The sequence below is a fragment of the Atractosteus spatula genome, chromosome 1, assembly GCF_055471065.1.
Source record: "Atractosteus spatula isolate fAtrSpa1 chromosome 1, fAtrSpa1.hap1, whole genome shotgun sequence".
Lineage (NCBI taxonomy): Eukaryota > Metazoa > Chordata > Actinopteri > Semionotiformes > Lepisosteidae > Atractosteus > Atractosteus spatula.
This window is the reverse complement of record NC_142706.1, coordinates 54,525,900-54,540,929: the sequence shown is the minus strand read 5'-3', so window position 1 is coordinate 54,540,929 and position 15,030 is coordinate 54,525,900. Positions and strand designations below refer to the sequence as shown.

General features: G+C 38.5%; 1 protein-coding gene across 4 annotated transcripts in view; it reads right to left on the bottom strand.

Annotated features, from left to right (window-relative positions):
• Window positions 1–9,544: 9,544 nt before the first annotated feature.
• Window positions 9,545–15,030, bottom strand: part of arfip1 (ARF interacting protein 1) — a 52,425-nt gene continuing 46,939 nt past the window's right edge. For all 4 annotated transcript variants that reach the window (XM_088911090.1, XM_088911074.1, XM_088911083.1 and 1 more), the window contains 2 exons: window positions 12,000–12,174; window positions 9,545–11,018 (listed from right to left, as the gene is read on the bottom strand). In XM_088911090.1, the coding sequence (XP_088767216.1) occupies window positions 10,863–11,018; window positions 12,000–12,174 (331 nt within the window). In that variant the 3' untranslated portion in view covers window positions 9,545–10,862. The remainder of the gene's footprint in view (window positions 11,019–11,999; window positions 12,175–15,030) is intronic.

Genomic DNA, 15,030 nt, shown 5'->3' with positions numbered 1-15,030 from the left:
CAGCGACAAGCCACCTCTAATACAGTGTCTTTATTTACTATCCGGGGATTGTTCATAATTTACCTCCAACACGACGCCTCGGTTCGTGAATAATATGTCTTATTGTGCTCGGCTAGACAGGCCAGTTTAATCGTGATGTACCTACTGTATAGTACTAATTCGCATTGGAGCTGTCCAGCATTTATTTTATGCATAAACATGTAGTCGACAGTTTACTCCATTTAAAACTTGATAAAAAAAATCCCATATCGTACATTCTTCAATTAAAAATAATTTTACGTTTATTGGACCACAGCTTCATATCAAACACATAATGGGTATCACCCCACAGAATAATTAGGGCACTATTAATCAAACTATGAATTTAAAAATCTTTCAAAGCTTTAACTATGTAATGTACCTCACAAATCTCATGTTAATAGGTACAGTAGGACTTTTACTCTGTTAATACTCCTTTGTAATGTCAATTTAAATATTAAAAAGACTACAGAACCTCTTTATAAGACTTTCCATTTTAAAAGGTAAACAATAGCAATTCTGTGTTTCTTTAACTATAACAGTGGACGTTTTTGCATTTTTCTATTTGTAGAAACACTCTACTTTGCATTCCCCGGGTTTCCTGTGCGCAGGCTGCACCTAGGCTTTTGACAGAATTTCATTCAGCTGAAGGAAGATATGTCTACATTTTCATCTTGATTTACAGAGCACACACTCAGTCCAGGTTAGTCAAATGCAATCCACGCTTCAGCTGCTTTTCATCGGCAGGCCTTTTCTAGTGTACGTAACAGCAGTGCTGAAAATGATCATGTTGATGCCCGTCTGGCAAAGCTTTCATTTACACTGAGCTGCACAACCAAGAAATGGTCTCTAGTGTCGGGCTGAAACCGTGACTGCAGGCTTTCTTCTCACAGTACACACAGCGCTGAGCAGCAGCCAGCCGTGAAGACAGCACTATCGCTTCGTCGTTAAGAGACACAGGGGACTCTTTTGGAAGGCAATTAAAATCTTTCTCCACAGAGAAAGCACAATACGAAAGCAGGATTTCTCAAATCTGACGTTTTGCTGATGAGGCAGAGATGGTATTGTAACGCAACGGGGGCTCCGGCGGGCGCCCTTGCCGCATCTGGTCGGCCCCATCCCGACTGAGGCTCGAACCCGGGACTTCCGCGTCTCTCTGCAGCGACCCAGCCCCGTGAGCTAAAGAGAGATCTCTATCCAGCCCAGTAGCTGTAGTCCTGCTATCATAGGGAAGGGCGGTGACGTCACCTGCTCTGGTACGCCGGCTCTTACACAGTGTCTGTCGGCCGTAAGCGTTACACTCTCCCCCGCTTAAATCGCCGTCCCCGGCGAAGGGCTATCCCACCCCGCTTCTGACACCAATGTAACGCAACGGGGGCTCCGGCGGGCGCCCTTGCCGCATCTGGTCGGCCCCATCCCGACTGAGGCTCGAACCCGGGACTTCCGCGTCTCTCTGCAGCGACCTAGCCCCGTGAGCTAAAGAGAGATCTCTCTTTAGCTCACGGGGCTGGGTCGCTGCAGAGAGACGCGGAAGTCCCGGGTTCGAGCCCCGGACGGTGTGGGGCTGACCTGATGCGGCAAGGGCGCCCGCCTGAGCCCCCGTTGCGTTACAGTATGTAAGGTTGGGCTTACCAGACAGTGCCATGACGCTATGACCTCAGTTTACGGTTTATCGACCGAGCACTGTGTAGGCCAGACTGAATGTGTACAGCTTTATAAAGGGTTTTAGTAGACTTTACAGAGTAGTTTTATACAGAAACATCGTGCAAGATTTTAAAGGTGACGCAAGCTGAAGACGTTAAATGACCTACTGTACGTTTGTAACACCTGTGTTTTTGGTTCCACTAGTCTTATTATTTTGAAGATGTGCCTGTGGTAATGTGGGGTGCAGTACCCAAGGGCGAGAGAAGCGACGTGTGCAGGGACCCCAGACTGGATAACAGAGCACGCGAAAATGGGTACCTTTCACCCCAGTGCCATGCCATAATGTGTTTCCCGCTTCGGGGTGTTCTGGGATGAGTGCAGGTGTAATTGTATATATGTCCTGAGTTTCTGCATTCAAGCTCTTTTGTTCTGTATTCCGATTTCTACAGTAAATCTATTGAACCCAAGCCTGTGCAAGTTTAGTCACACTATAAATTGGCAAAATAAGGAAGCACTTCGAAAAGTATATTAAGGGTGGAGCTATCGGCACCCCTTATTGGTAGCTTTATTGATTGAGTAATAGCACAATTAAAAATTACTAAAGGAACGTTGTTAGTCCAGATGATGGTGAAAGCATTGTTCTTCATAGAAAATTTACACATTTGGATACCAAGTTAAGCGCATTTAACATCTTAGTTTTTAACCTCTTAGTTCAAGGCATTTAAGCCACCTAGTGGCGGTTTTAAACATTGCACACAAACGTGGTGATCGCTTGTAAAAATATGCAGGCAAAAAATGTAATTGTGAAGTCAACAAGCAGATGGGAGTCAGATTTATTCCTTAGGTCTTAACCTCAATTTCTACATACAAATGAACTTTTTTTTCTTATTCATCGCTTATTTAACAATATAAAGTATTTCTCTTAAAATTGTCTCCCCTGAATAAATGTGTTCCGGTACCTATCACAGCACTCCCAGTGTCAAAGTTTAATTGATCTACCTTGAACTGAATTCATCCGTGAAGCATAACATGCCACTGGTGTTTGCAATCAGCATTTGGACTTATTGCACAGACATTTGGTACATTAAATAATTGTTTTTTAATCACCGTGTCATGCTCTTCTCAGATGCTGAACACTGAACACTGTACTGTATATATTTTTTAACTTTGGCCATGTATGTAGCAACCTGAACTTTAAGTAAGGTTTAATTTTCATTATTGATTGTGCTGTTCATTCTGCTTCTCCTTTAAAGAACATCACATAAGAGAGTTTGAAGAAGCTGCACATGAAAAAGACTTGGGCGTTGGTGATGACACAGGATTTTCCTTCTCTGGACAATGTGGAGAAGCACAAGAAATATAGAGGTAAAACTATAGAATTTAATTCAAAATATGTTTGCAAATCCCTTACCTTGGTAAGTAAAAATCTCCTTTTTGAAGAAAAGAGCAAGAGATCAGATGTTCTCTTCCACATCCATAAAAGGGTTTAAACTGAGCCTAGTTCAATCTTTAGTTGAATAAGACTCCAGTGTTTAATCACTTATCTTCGGTCGTTTTTAGGTTGCTTGATTTTGAGTTCTGCAAGTTAAATCTAACAAATGTAAGAATTAATACAGAATCCCTTCACTGCATAAAAATAATGTATCTCTGACACTGGTGTTTTAAAATGTGATGCACATGAAACTTAACTGGTAGAAATTACGATTTCTTGCAAGACAGATCCCGTTATCAAGAATCATTGTAAAATTTAAAAGAATCTCCGGATTCTGCTCTAATCATTCATCATGCTTTGGAAAAACTGACCGGGAAAATGTTATGAAAGGCAAGTGAGCAAGAAAAGCCTGCAGCAGTAACATAAGAAATCCATACTTAAGCTACTGTATATCCATTAACACATACTCAATATTAAACATTAGCTTCATTAATATGGTGACCTTTTAAATTAGAAAGTTTAATAGAACAGACTCTCACACCCGAAGAAGGCTCCACACCCGAAACATTGTGTTTTCTTTCTTCTCTTTTCAGCATGGAAAAACCTATTACTTGTTTCTTTACCATAGAGTCTAGGATATTGTAGACACTCATAATTAATGCACTTGTTGTTACGAGCAGGTGGTTACAGGACCCTATGCAGGTTAGAGGTCGGGTTGTGTGTCAAGGCAAACAGATCCGAGGGACTAGAGACAAACGCGTGGTCAAGTAGGAGCAGGTCGAGGTCAAAAAGCCGGGAAGTCTTGAGGAGATTAAACTACTGTAAGCTATGCGAGGGGGCTGTGAGCTCACGGTTGGAGGTTCTTCTAACATCAAGCACCGGTGCAGTGTGGGTGAAGGTTTAAATAGAGGAAGAAGGGGCATGGTGAGATAATGAGGATCAATTAGTGAGTTGTTACAGTGATGAAGATCAATTAGTGAGTTGTGACACTAGTAATGTGTTAGGATTTCTAAATGAGTGTGTTTTCCTTCCACAGTCCAAAAATATAGGCTTCTGGGTAACCTGGCCTTGCTGTGAGTGTGTGCATGTTTGTCCCCCTTCCATGGACTGGTGTACTTTTAATTACCTTTTATCAAGGACATTTTGGTTTATAGAGGAAAGACCAGTAATTCTTACTGATAATTGCTGTTCTGTGTTTGCCTCAGCAAATCTGATATTTTAAAATCAAATTTCATTTTTAAAATACAATCTATGGGTTCACAAAAACATTGTGGGTTCCTAAATATTATGCATTGTGAATATGTTTAAAACAATTTTATTTTCTATTTACTGTATATAGAACAACCTTCAAAAAAGTTTCCTACATAACTGTCTTCACTGTAGTCATACTGTAATGATCTTAGTAAATACTTCTTTTGCTCTTGATTGAGTCAAAGGTTCTGGTCAGTTCTCTGGCATGTGTGTTGAGGGTTGACTGATTGGAATTAAATGGCAGTAACAACTTCTAGACACACAGTGCCCAAAGCTCACTTTCACTCTTAACCTCTACAATAAGAACTGATCTCTCTCTCTCTGAAGTGGCATTACTGTATAACACTCTCAGCTCCAGCTTTTCTGCTTTCATGATTTATTTAAAAATAATCCCGTGAGGCATTTGATGTGCATGCAAGTCTTCTCTCAGTCTTAACCTGCTCACTGGAGTACAAATTCTGCACAGCATTAAAATTCCTGTTCATAGACTGAGGAACTTTTGTGAGAAATTTTACAATTTATGGTATAGGCTGCTATGACCAAAGTGTCTTCAGATGTCCTACAGTTTGAAACTTCGAAAGCAGTTTGAATAGAAATGGACCAACATCAAAAGACTTACAATTCACTGATCTCTGCTTGTATTAACCGTTGAGGTTTTCTACTTTACCCAGACAGAAATATTGTAAAATAATTTTATACAACTCCTTTCTTCTGTAGCATTCTGAGCCAGTTTATCTGTTACTACATAAGGTGCATACTTTAAGCTGTTTGAAAAGTTCAGATCATTAAAATACACAGCAGCTATTTATGCACTGACATCAAAGTATGAAAAATATTTAATATAATAATTTATATTTGGAAACATATCTTAAAAATAAGATACTTAATACCTAATTACTTACCATGCATAGAAAATATTGGGTTTTACAAACAAATACAGATGTACTAAGTCAAATGCTTGAAATAAGAAACTGTGAGCATGGTCAGAGTGACAGATACTGAAGAGGGGTGGGTAGAGCTCTGCTGCTGTCATCAGACCCACCAGTCCATCCTGATGTGAATCGACTGGTTGTACTACAGCGGAAGAGTCCAGAATTCGAATTTAAGTTGGCTGGAGGAGATCAAATAAAAACAATGGCCCATTAAATGTGCTAATTACCCTGTTCTCCGCCCATCCTGATAGTTGTCTTAGTGCAATGTTTTCTGAAGTTAACATGGCTTGACAGCACATAGGACCTGTACTGTAGGAAAACCACAAAGAAGAGTGTGGTATATGGATGTCAGGATATGCACCAATTAAGAAGCACACCAGAAATACTACTGTATATATCTATCAGTCATTAGACTGAAATTCCTGAGCTGGTAAGTTGTAGGAGCAGTAGGAATCATTATAGTTCCAGTATTCACTTTTAGATTTAATAAGGGTTACTGCTGAGTTTCTAAAATTCCAAGACAGATTTCATTTCTAGCTTCCAAAAAACAAACAGGTGCCGCCTAAGTAATTTACTGCTGGAAATAATTTTATGTGCTTCTGGTGTGGCTAGATTTTTGTTAATTTAGATTTTAGTAATATTTCTGATGATAGCCTTCCTGTGTAACTCAGCACTAACCACTACAAGCAAATACATTGTAGTTTTACTCAATAGTACTGATGACATAACTGCAAAGCCATGATCTTAAAGTTGACATGAATATTTTATGACCTTTCATAATAATTAAGCCAATACGCTGTAGCTGGTAGCATTATCAAAGATTACTTACAATCGTTCTGACATGACTTTGCTAGAGCCAGTCCAATACATTACCCCTGCAGGGGAAAGATACAATTTCCCATGCCTCCCATGTCTGAAGAGTTTTGGAGTAGCAGTGAATGTGGACCTACTGCTACTCCAAAGGAGGCTGTTAGGGATGAAGACTGTGACTTTTATAGTCACCAATTTACGTTCCACATGAACACAAGGAAGTCCTCCCCCATAAAACAGGCTAAAAATGGGTTATAATGTATCTTGAATTACCTATAATGTACCTTGAAGAAATGATGTTGCTATTTATTTACCAAAGGTTGCAAAGAAGACAAAAATCTGAGCAAGTTCTTTTATTAACATGAAAAGACAAAATTCCTGTCAAACCAGCACAGATCCAGGTGTCCACCATCCAGGATGATAGTGCATAGCAGCTGAAATGTATTCTGAAGTGTGAAATCGATTTCAGAATAAAGAAGATACTCTATAAGTATTTAATGTATAGTGAAGTCTTCAAATATATCGAGGATTTTGTAGCTTATGCTTTGATAATTGGAAATAACAGAAACAACAACAACTGTAACAATATTAGAATAAATTATAATTACATTTCATAAATATGTCCCTCGGCTTTTTTAGCAAACATTCTAAAAAGACAGGCTTGATTATCAGCAGCTGCAGTAAAATAACACATCAGAAAAATCATGCTAGAAGGAGCTGCTTGCAGCATACTAGTGTAAGGTAATGTGCAAACAGTGAATACTTAGAAAATACAGTATATTATTTTTCACCAAAATTCAAACACTTTTGTAGCCTCAGAAACCGAACAGGCTTTATTTATTAGTAGAAGCTTCAAAGGGGTCTTATTTGGTCAAGGGACAGAGGCCGAGTAAACAAAGTGCTTTGTTTGTGAAAGCTGTTGAGGCAGACAGGTGAAGTCACTGAACAAACAGCACTGCCTGCCGTCTCAAAAGAATAAAGGCACCTCAAAGACTAATGTGTTTTCAATGCCTCCCAAATGTATTTTTAGTCACTCTTCTTTTAATTGTGGAGGACTCCGTATTTTAGCAAAGATCAGCAATTCATTATCAAAAATGATGGGCTTATCCACTTCTATATTGAAAGGCAGAAGAGTAATGTCTTCAGAAGGGAGTGTCTTTGAATCAACCTTTAAGTGGAGAAAATTTAAGTTAAAAAATATTTCCATCCAATAAAAATCTAATTTAAATTTTGCAAAAATCTCTGAAGCACAAGACAGACTATGTGGTTCTGAACTGCAATAAAAAGATGACTGTGGCATCACCCATAAAAAAGAAAATGAATTAATTAAACTTATATAGCACTTTTCTGGATACTCCACTCAAAGCACTTTACAGGTAATGGGGACTCCCCGCCACCACCACCAACGTGCAGCCCCACCTGGATGATGGGACGGCAGCCATAGTACACCAGAACGCTTACCACGCATCAGCTATCCGTGGGTAGGAGAGCAGAGTAATGAAGCCAATTCATAGATGGGGATTATTAGGAGGCTATGATTGGTAAGGGCCAATGGGAAATTTGGACCCCTACTCTTTTCGAGAAACGCCCTGGGATTTTTAATGACCACAGAGAGTCAGGACTCAATAGTACTGATGACATAACTGCAAAGCCATGATCTTAAAGTTGACATGAATACTTTATGACCTTTCATAATAATTAAGCCAATACGCTGTAGCTGGTAGCATTATCAAAGATTACTTACAATCGTTCTGACATGACTTTGCTTTGTCAGGACCTCGGACCTTTACGTCTCATCCGAAGGACGGCGCCTGTTTACACTATAGTGTCCCCGTCACTATCCTGGGGCATTAGGACCCACACAGACCGCAGGGTGAGCACCCCCTGCTGGCCCCACTAACACCTCTTCCAGCAGCAACCTTAGTTTTTCCCAGGAGATCTCCCATCCAGGTACTGACCAGGCTCACACCTGCTTAGCTTCAGTGGGCTGCCAGTTGTGAGTTGCAGGGTGATATGGCTGCTGGCCATGAATTAGAGCCTTTAAAACGCATGGAAGTATTTAAAAGTGTTTCTGAAGATTCATTCAACATACATTTTTTTTATTGATTTAAGATTTTCGGAAAGCTTAGATCTCAGATTAAATTCACCCCTAGGACTCTGTAGGTGTCTGTTCTGAATTGCACCCAACCAAATAAAACGTGAAGAACACAGAACTGTGTGCACTGCACAGAAAAGAGGAAATTAATTCTGTAACTCCTGAAAAGTACCAACAATTTGCATTAAGAATAACACCCCCCTTTTGTCATTTGTGAAGATAAACATAACACACAAAAGTATCTCTAGTTCTTGCTGAAATGTACAGTGAATCACACAGGCTGTATTTTCACTGTATTTCTTTCACCAGGAAATACTGCAATTAGCAAAGGCCAAGAACACTTTCGGGTTGAAACAGCTACACAAAGCTTAGATGAACCAATTAGAAAAGTTAGGACGGACTTTAGTTTTGACTTGAACAGTAAGTTACTCCTTTGCCCTGAATGAGCACACTTCCAGCTCTATTACCTGTTGAATGTTGAATACAATACAAAATGAAAGCGTTTACATTTAGATTACTTAATGCAGCCAACCTAAGTACTCAAGGCGAGGGATAGCCAGTTTTGATTCAGGTGTCCTGTAGAGTCTGCAGTACTGTCTTACTCGGACTCCTCCAATAAACAAACTCCTGTGTATTTAGTTAGGGTTCTTTTAGCATTTTAATTTCAGCACCTACAATGCAAAATGTGAAAAACACACTTATTTACCAAACACTTAAAGTATTCATGAATTAATGAATACATTAATGAATATACATAAATTAATTCATGAATTAATATATTAAGGTGTGGAATGAAGAAAATGCTACTGGCCAGAACAAATAGAAAGCCTTTTCATTAAATAAGAAACAAGTAAAGTATATAGGTGTTTGTTATTTCCACTACTAGTATTCTCATTTAGGGGATGTGAGAATATAGAACAAGCTACCTAGCCATAAAGTTGCTGAAGATGATACCATGGTTTCTTTCGAGGAATGACCAAAAGAGATCATCTCATCAATTAGCTAGTAACTACCAAATGGCATAGATGGTGGAATTGAAATGGTCTTTATGAACTAAGATTTGAATTTATTCAGTTTAATGTATCATCCAAAGGACAGCACCACCCTCTCAAGTGTCCTCAGTCACCAAATTAAGTCACTGGTTCGGAAATCCTCATTCACGGAGAAGAGAACCACCAACTATTTTACCAAAACTCATTGCAGCAGCACTTAGATTTCCATGGAAGTCTGTCCAACCCAGTCCTGACCAGGCCCAGCTTTGATCAGCTCCTGAGATCTGACAAGATCAGGTTATAAGGTGGGAACACTGCTGCAGCAATTAATACTGCCAATTGAAAGAAAACACACGTCATAACACGACAATTAGAAGAAACAATGGTTTTTAATTTTTTGTTTTTCAAGATGTTACACGACATTCAGAAGCCCATGCTGCAGTCAACTCGTTTAATTAGCAATTTTTCTTAATTACACAGATACACTCAGCAAGTAATGGAATGAGAAAACAAAACGCCCAAGAGTAAATGTGTCGAAATATATCTGTCACAAATGTGGGAAATTACAAATATATATTTATATAGTTCTGTTAGTAAACATTAGGTAAATGTACACAAGTTGCTTATACACTGCCATAAGGAACACAAATCTGACAAAATGAAAAACTTTTCAGAAGTTTGTACATATCTGTACACTGTTTTGCTTCAAAAACAACAGAACAAACCCCACACATGAGCAGCACAGGCAAGGGATATTATCTTTCCTAAATACAAATACAGTTTTGAACGCAATGCATTTTGGTTTACAATATTTAACAAAGTTTATCTTAATTAGTCTCAATGTGCATGAAGTGTGATATGGAAAACAGGAGACCGTTAAAGTCGAAAACTGATTGTTAATGTTATAATAGTAAATGCTGGTCTTTGTTTTTTTTGGTCCTTCCACTGTCCAGGGTGTCCTTAAGGAAAGTGATTAAAAACAGTGGCAGTGCAAATTACCTGCTAGTTTTTCTAACAATGGAAGTGAAGGTACTTGTATAAAAAAGGCACGCAGTTGCACATTAAGGCTAGTCCTTCTTCCATTCAAAAATTCCAAGAAATGTATTTTGTGTTTTTATAAGTACTTTCTCACAAAAAGAATAAGAATGAGATAACCAACAAAATACTCTTCTGACAAAGCATAGTAGTAGCTGCAAGTTGGACCCTCATCAGAGGAGACACAAACATGATAGTTGTGCTGTCTTTTGATATGAACTTAAGTCAGTTCATCTGCTGAAAAGTACAAACTCCACCGTACTATATTTGATAAAGATTTTTATAATACCTGTTGAATATTATCATCTGTTATCTATCATCATGTGGTAAGTTAAAAAACACATTTGTCTTTATCAGCACCAAGTGATTTATCTAATTCCTGAAATAAAAATTTGAGTGCAAACTTCAGTCATCAGAAAACCAAAAATGGGATATGTGTCTCCTCAGCTGAGATTAAACTCACAAGATATAAAAATGGAAGTGCACAGAAAAAGGTTTGATTTTATAAATATTTTTTGTCTTAAAGTTTGAAATCCTACAAAAGAAAAGGGAAAATCACCATATATTTATTATTCAGAATCAATATGTTAATGCCTTTTTTGGACTGTTCCTGGATGCTCCCTGGCATTGGGCATTGTACTACTCCCATGGGATTAATGCTGCTCTAGCCAGGATGGAGAGTCTGCACCAGGACTTTTCAACTTAATGTGGAACTGTTTGAGCGTCTGTTCAAGCTGTTGCTGGTTTCCTGCATAGTAGGCAGCTATAGCATTGTGGAAGAGGACAAGTTGGTTGTGTAATACCTTAACCTGGAGAGAGAGACAGAGAAAAGATGGAGAATCAAACCACAGCAAATCCCAATATAAAAAAACACTTTGACATTTCAGGGAGGCAAACTGTTTGCCTAATATATATAATTATATATTTTCTACATATTCAGAGGGCAGAGCAGTGGTTAGTATTGCGGTTTCACAGCGCTGGGGCACTGGGTTCAATTCTGAACCTGGGGAGTATCTGCATGGAGTGAGTGTGTGCATGTCTGCGTGTGCCCCGCTATGGACTGGCGTCCCATCCAGAATGTATCCCGCCTTGTGCCTGTCTCTTGCTGGAATAGGCTCCGTCTCCCCCGCAACCTTGTATTGGATAATGCCATTAGAACATAGGTGAATGGATATCAAAATTTTAATTATTAGTGACTAAAAGAGGCCTAAAGAAAATAAGAATCAAATGTGGCATGAGTAAGTACTTGGCTCGTACAAAATATACTAGACTTTTTATGTGGAAACTTTAAAATGTATTGTCCCATACAAAACCTGACTACTCATTTCTTACCGGTTAACATTTTCATTTAAAACTTTGTCCGTGCTTTTGCCGTTTTCGTGTTTGCATTAACAATAGCTATATTACAGATGAAAGAAGATCTGCTTCTTTTTTCTAGGTAAATCCTACAGTTAACCTCATCTGTCCGACGTGTCATTTCTTGTTCTCGTAGGAAGCTTAAACAAGAAGCACTAGACTCAATTCATACAGTGCACTCCTTATATTTTGTCAAGTTTTTCTAAAGAGTTATAAAGACCCATTTAAATTTGAGCAGCGGTGTGCAGAACATTACTTGAATGAAGCTGCAGTCCTTTTCTACTTGATGAATAGACTCCTTTACATCTGTTATGGAAGTAGAAGCAATTAAAAAAACTCCCTTTTAACATCAGCTTTCTCCAGACTGGAAAATGTCAGTGTACGAATCACACATTTTCAATTGGTTATTACAGCACACTGAACCCCTGCTTTACCTTATTTTCCTCCAGGAATTTTAGTTTGACCGCAACATCATTGCGCATCTTTTCGTATTTCTCCCTGTGGATCTGGAACAGCTGCTGAGATTGCTCGATCTTTGGAACGGTAGTGGAATCCCGGGGGCCCAGGTTCAACTCTTCTAAGTCTGTGCGATAGGCGTCATACTCAACCCTGTAAGAAAAATCCATTTTTACTTCAGCACAGAAGTTGTGACTTTTGATGTTTAAAACATATTTGCTGTGGTCTTTGCTGCAATTCAATAATACTTTGTCTGACTTCTCAGAAATGCATCTAGCATCAAAGCAGGAAGTCATTAACAAAACATACACACATCACAAGTAAACATTACATTAAAACCTAAATATAACATTACATAACACACATCAAGCGATACATATTTATTTCACACCACTCCTAAGGGAATCCACATTTGATGACGTGCGTTATCAGCTGTTAGTGGATGGACCACTTCATAACAGAACAGGAGATAAAGTACAGAAAAAGCTTACTGTCTGGAAATCCATCACTTCAAGCAAAAAGTAATGAAGGTGCATACTTCTGTTTTACAGGTATACAGCTATCAATGCTGGTTATATACGTTTGTATCTGGGAAGGCAGTGGAGTTTCAGAAAAGTTTAACACCATCTGCACTTCCTATCTTGTCTTGCTCTGGAGGTTTGGTACAATGGTACTTTGATAACCTGGATGCTGCCCTTGTTATCCGTTTTTCAAAATTTCAAGGAAAGTATATCACCTCCATCTTCTTGATATTTATTTTTTTTATGTTGCACAGAAGAGAAGTTAGGGAAGTTGAAAGACATAATTCAAGGTCTGAATTTTTTTTTATTGCTGTGGCTCTATATAGCCTCAATATCCTAGCAATAGCTCTACAATGCAAAATGTGCACACTACTTCATTTATCATTCATTTAAATTGTTCTGAATCCAAATGAACAAATTTACAACAAATATAAGCACATAATAATAGGAGTAACAACTTCTTCGATTTAAGATCTTGGCCCAACATTGAAAAGTAGATTGGCAGTAACCTGGGCATCACCTTCAAAAAGATGGAGTAAAAGGCTTAGCGACAATCACTTCAGTCTGATTTGTAACCTACAGCCATTCACCCAAAAGTATTCTATCACAGGACACTCCCAAAATATTTGCAGGTAAGTACTGGCTTTATCCTGTGTGCACTGGTGACAGAGAGGGTCAAGCACAATTTTTATCTGCATCCATCAGCATGGTGTTGCATACATTCTAGACTGAAGTATAAAATGGATTAGCTGGTGTGTCAGGACTGCATCCCAGCTAGGACTATGATCCAACGGGTCCCGTTCGCTTTCCAAAGAAAAGGGGTACCTGGGAAGGGTTTCATTTTAGATGTGAGAACGTCATATAGAGAACAGCCTAAACACCTTGTTGTGGTGACCACTGAAACCATTAACTCAAGTCCCAGATGCACAAAACAGAACACCCCTGGGAGTGAGTAAGCCTCCTTCACATCCTTAAATTGTGCACAGGCCACTGTCATCAAAGACGTCAAAAAATAAAAAAGCATTGCTTGCAGACAATGATGGTTAAGTAAAAAGTCAAGAACCATTTAGTAAAAAAATTTTTTAACTTAGTGAAAGCTTATTAAATATCAGGGAGCTACTAAGAAAGTGGTTAGCCTTGGTCCCAATTTACAGTGAGTGCAATGATTAGGCCCCTTGAAAGGAAAACAGTTCAGCTCCTGGGGGTAGAAATTTAAACTGGCTTACTTAAAGCCTTCTATATTAGATGGCATGAGGTGGCACCCTGGAATTTAGCCATGGCTTAAACACCCTCAACCAAAAAGCCCAACAGCAACATTTAAAATAGACATTTTACAATTAGTTCCCCAAACCTCTGGAGTACTGCAGGGTCATAAATGAGATTCTTAAGCCACTTTCCCCTACAAATTATATTAATTATAATAGAATAAATTAGTTATAGGCTCCACAGCCAAAATGTTGTGTTTTCTTTCTTCTCTTTTCAGCATGGAATAAACCTATTACTTGTTCCTTTTAAGAAATGAATGTGAGGAAATTTCTTAATTTTTATAATAGAAATCCTATCATGTAATGTGGCCTGATAAGGAGATTATCTATTCAAATCTGCTTTAGTTTTGCTTGGGGCCTCAAATATCTTTTTCTTTATGAATTTATTTAAGGATTTTGAGAAAGATTTTTATACCAAGGTAAGTAAAATCCAAAATCTACAACTGAATTGTAACCATAATAATTATCTTTTCTTATCATTATCATTGAAGTGGGATTCAAAGACATAAGGATGCCTTTGACCAGTTTATTTCACAGCCACGGAGTCAGGCAAAGGCATCAAGCAGGGAAGATATGGGGAATTGAAGAAGGCATATCGGAGAGGAAAAGAACATTTTCATCACCATAGAGTGAAATTAGATGTTTGGACCTCTGTCTCAATGGGATTGAGGCTGATACTATTTTGTCTCTTTTAGCCTGTGCCAGCTCTGTCGAGCGACTCTGGCAAGAATATGACTTAACTGAGTATGAACATGAATTAACAACGATGAGTGGATCATACTTATTAAATGAATAATGTGGACAGTGTTTCTATTAACACAGAGATACTGGTAGACATGTTTTTTGTCCTCTGTAGTGAATGAGGACATTCTTATGAGCAATGGTCTTAGCACAAGCTAGTAAATTTATAAATCCCTCCTGCCACTTTGTGGCAAGACAGAATTTAATATGAGATGCACAGTGTAGCATCTCCGAAGGCATTCATAATGAGGGTCCTCACAAATTCAACTAAGCACCAACAGAAGCAAATGCCATTGTGTCTGCTCAATTTGCTTTCAATAGGAAACAGTCATGTAATCTATATCTCAAAAGTTGGCAATCTTAATTTGCACCTTCAAACAAATACAAAATTCCCCCCTTGCAAGAAATGAATAACAAAGCCAGTGCAGAAATGTATATTTAAAGCAAGAAAATGTTCTGCTTTTAATCCAGTTTCAATCCAT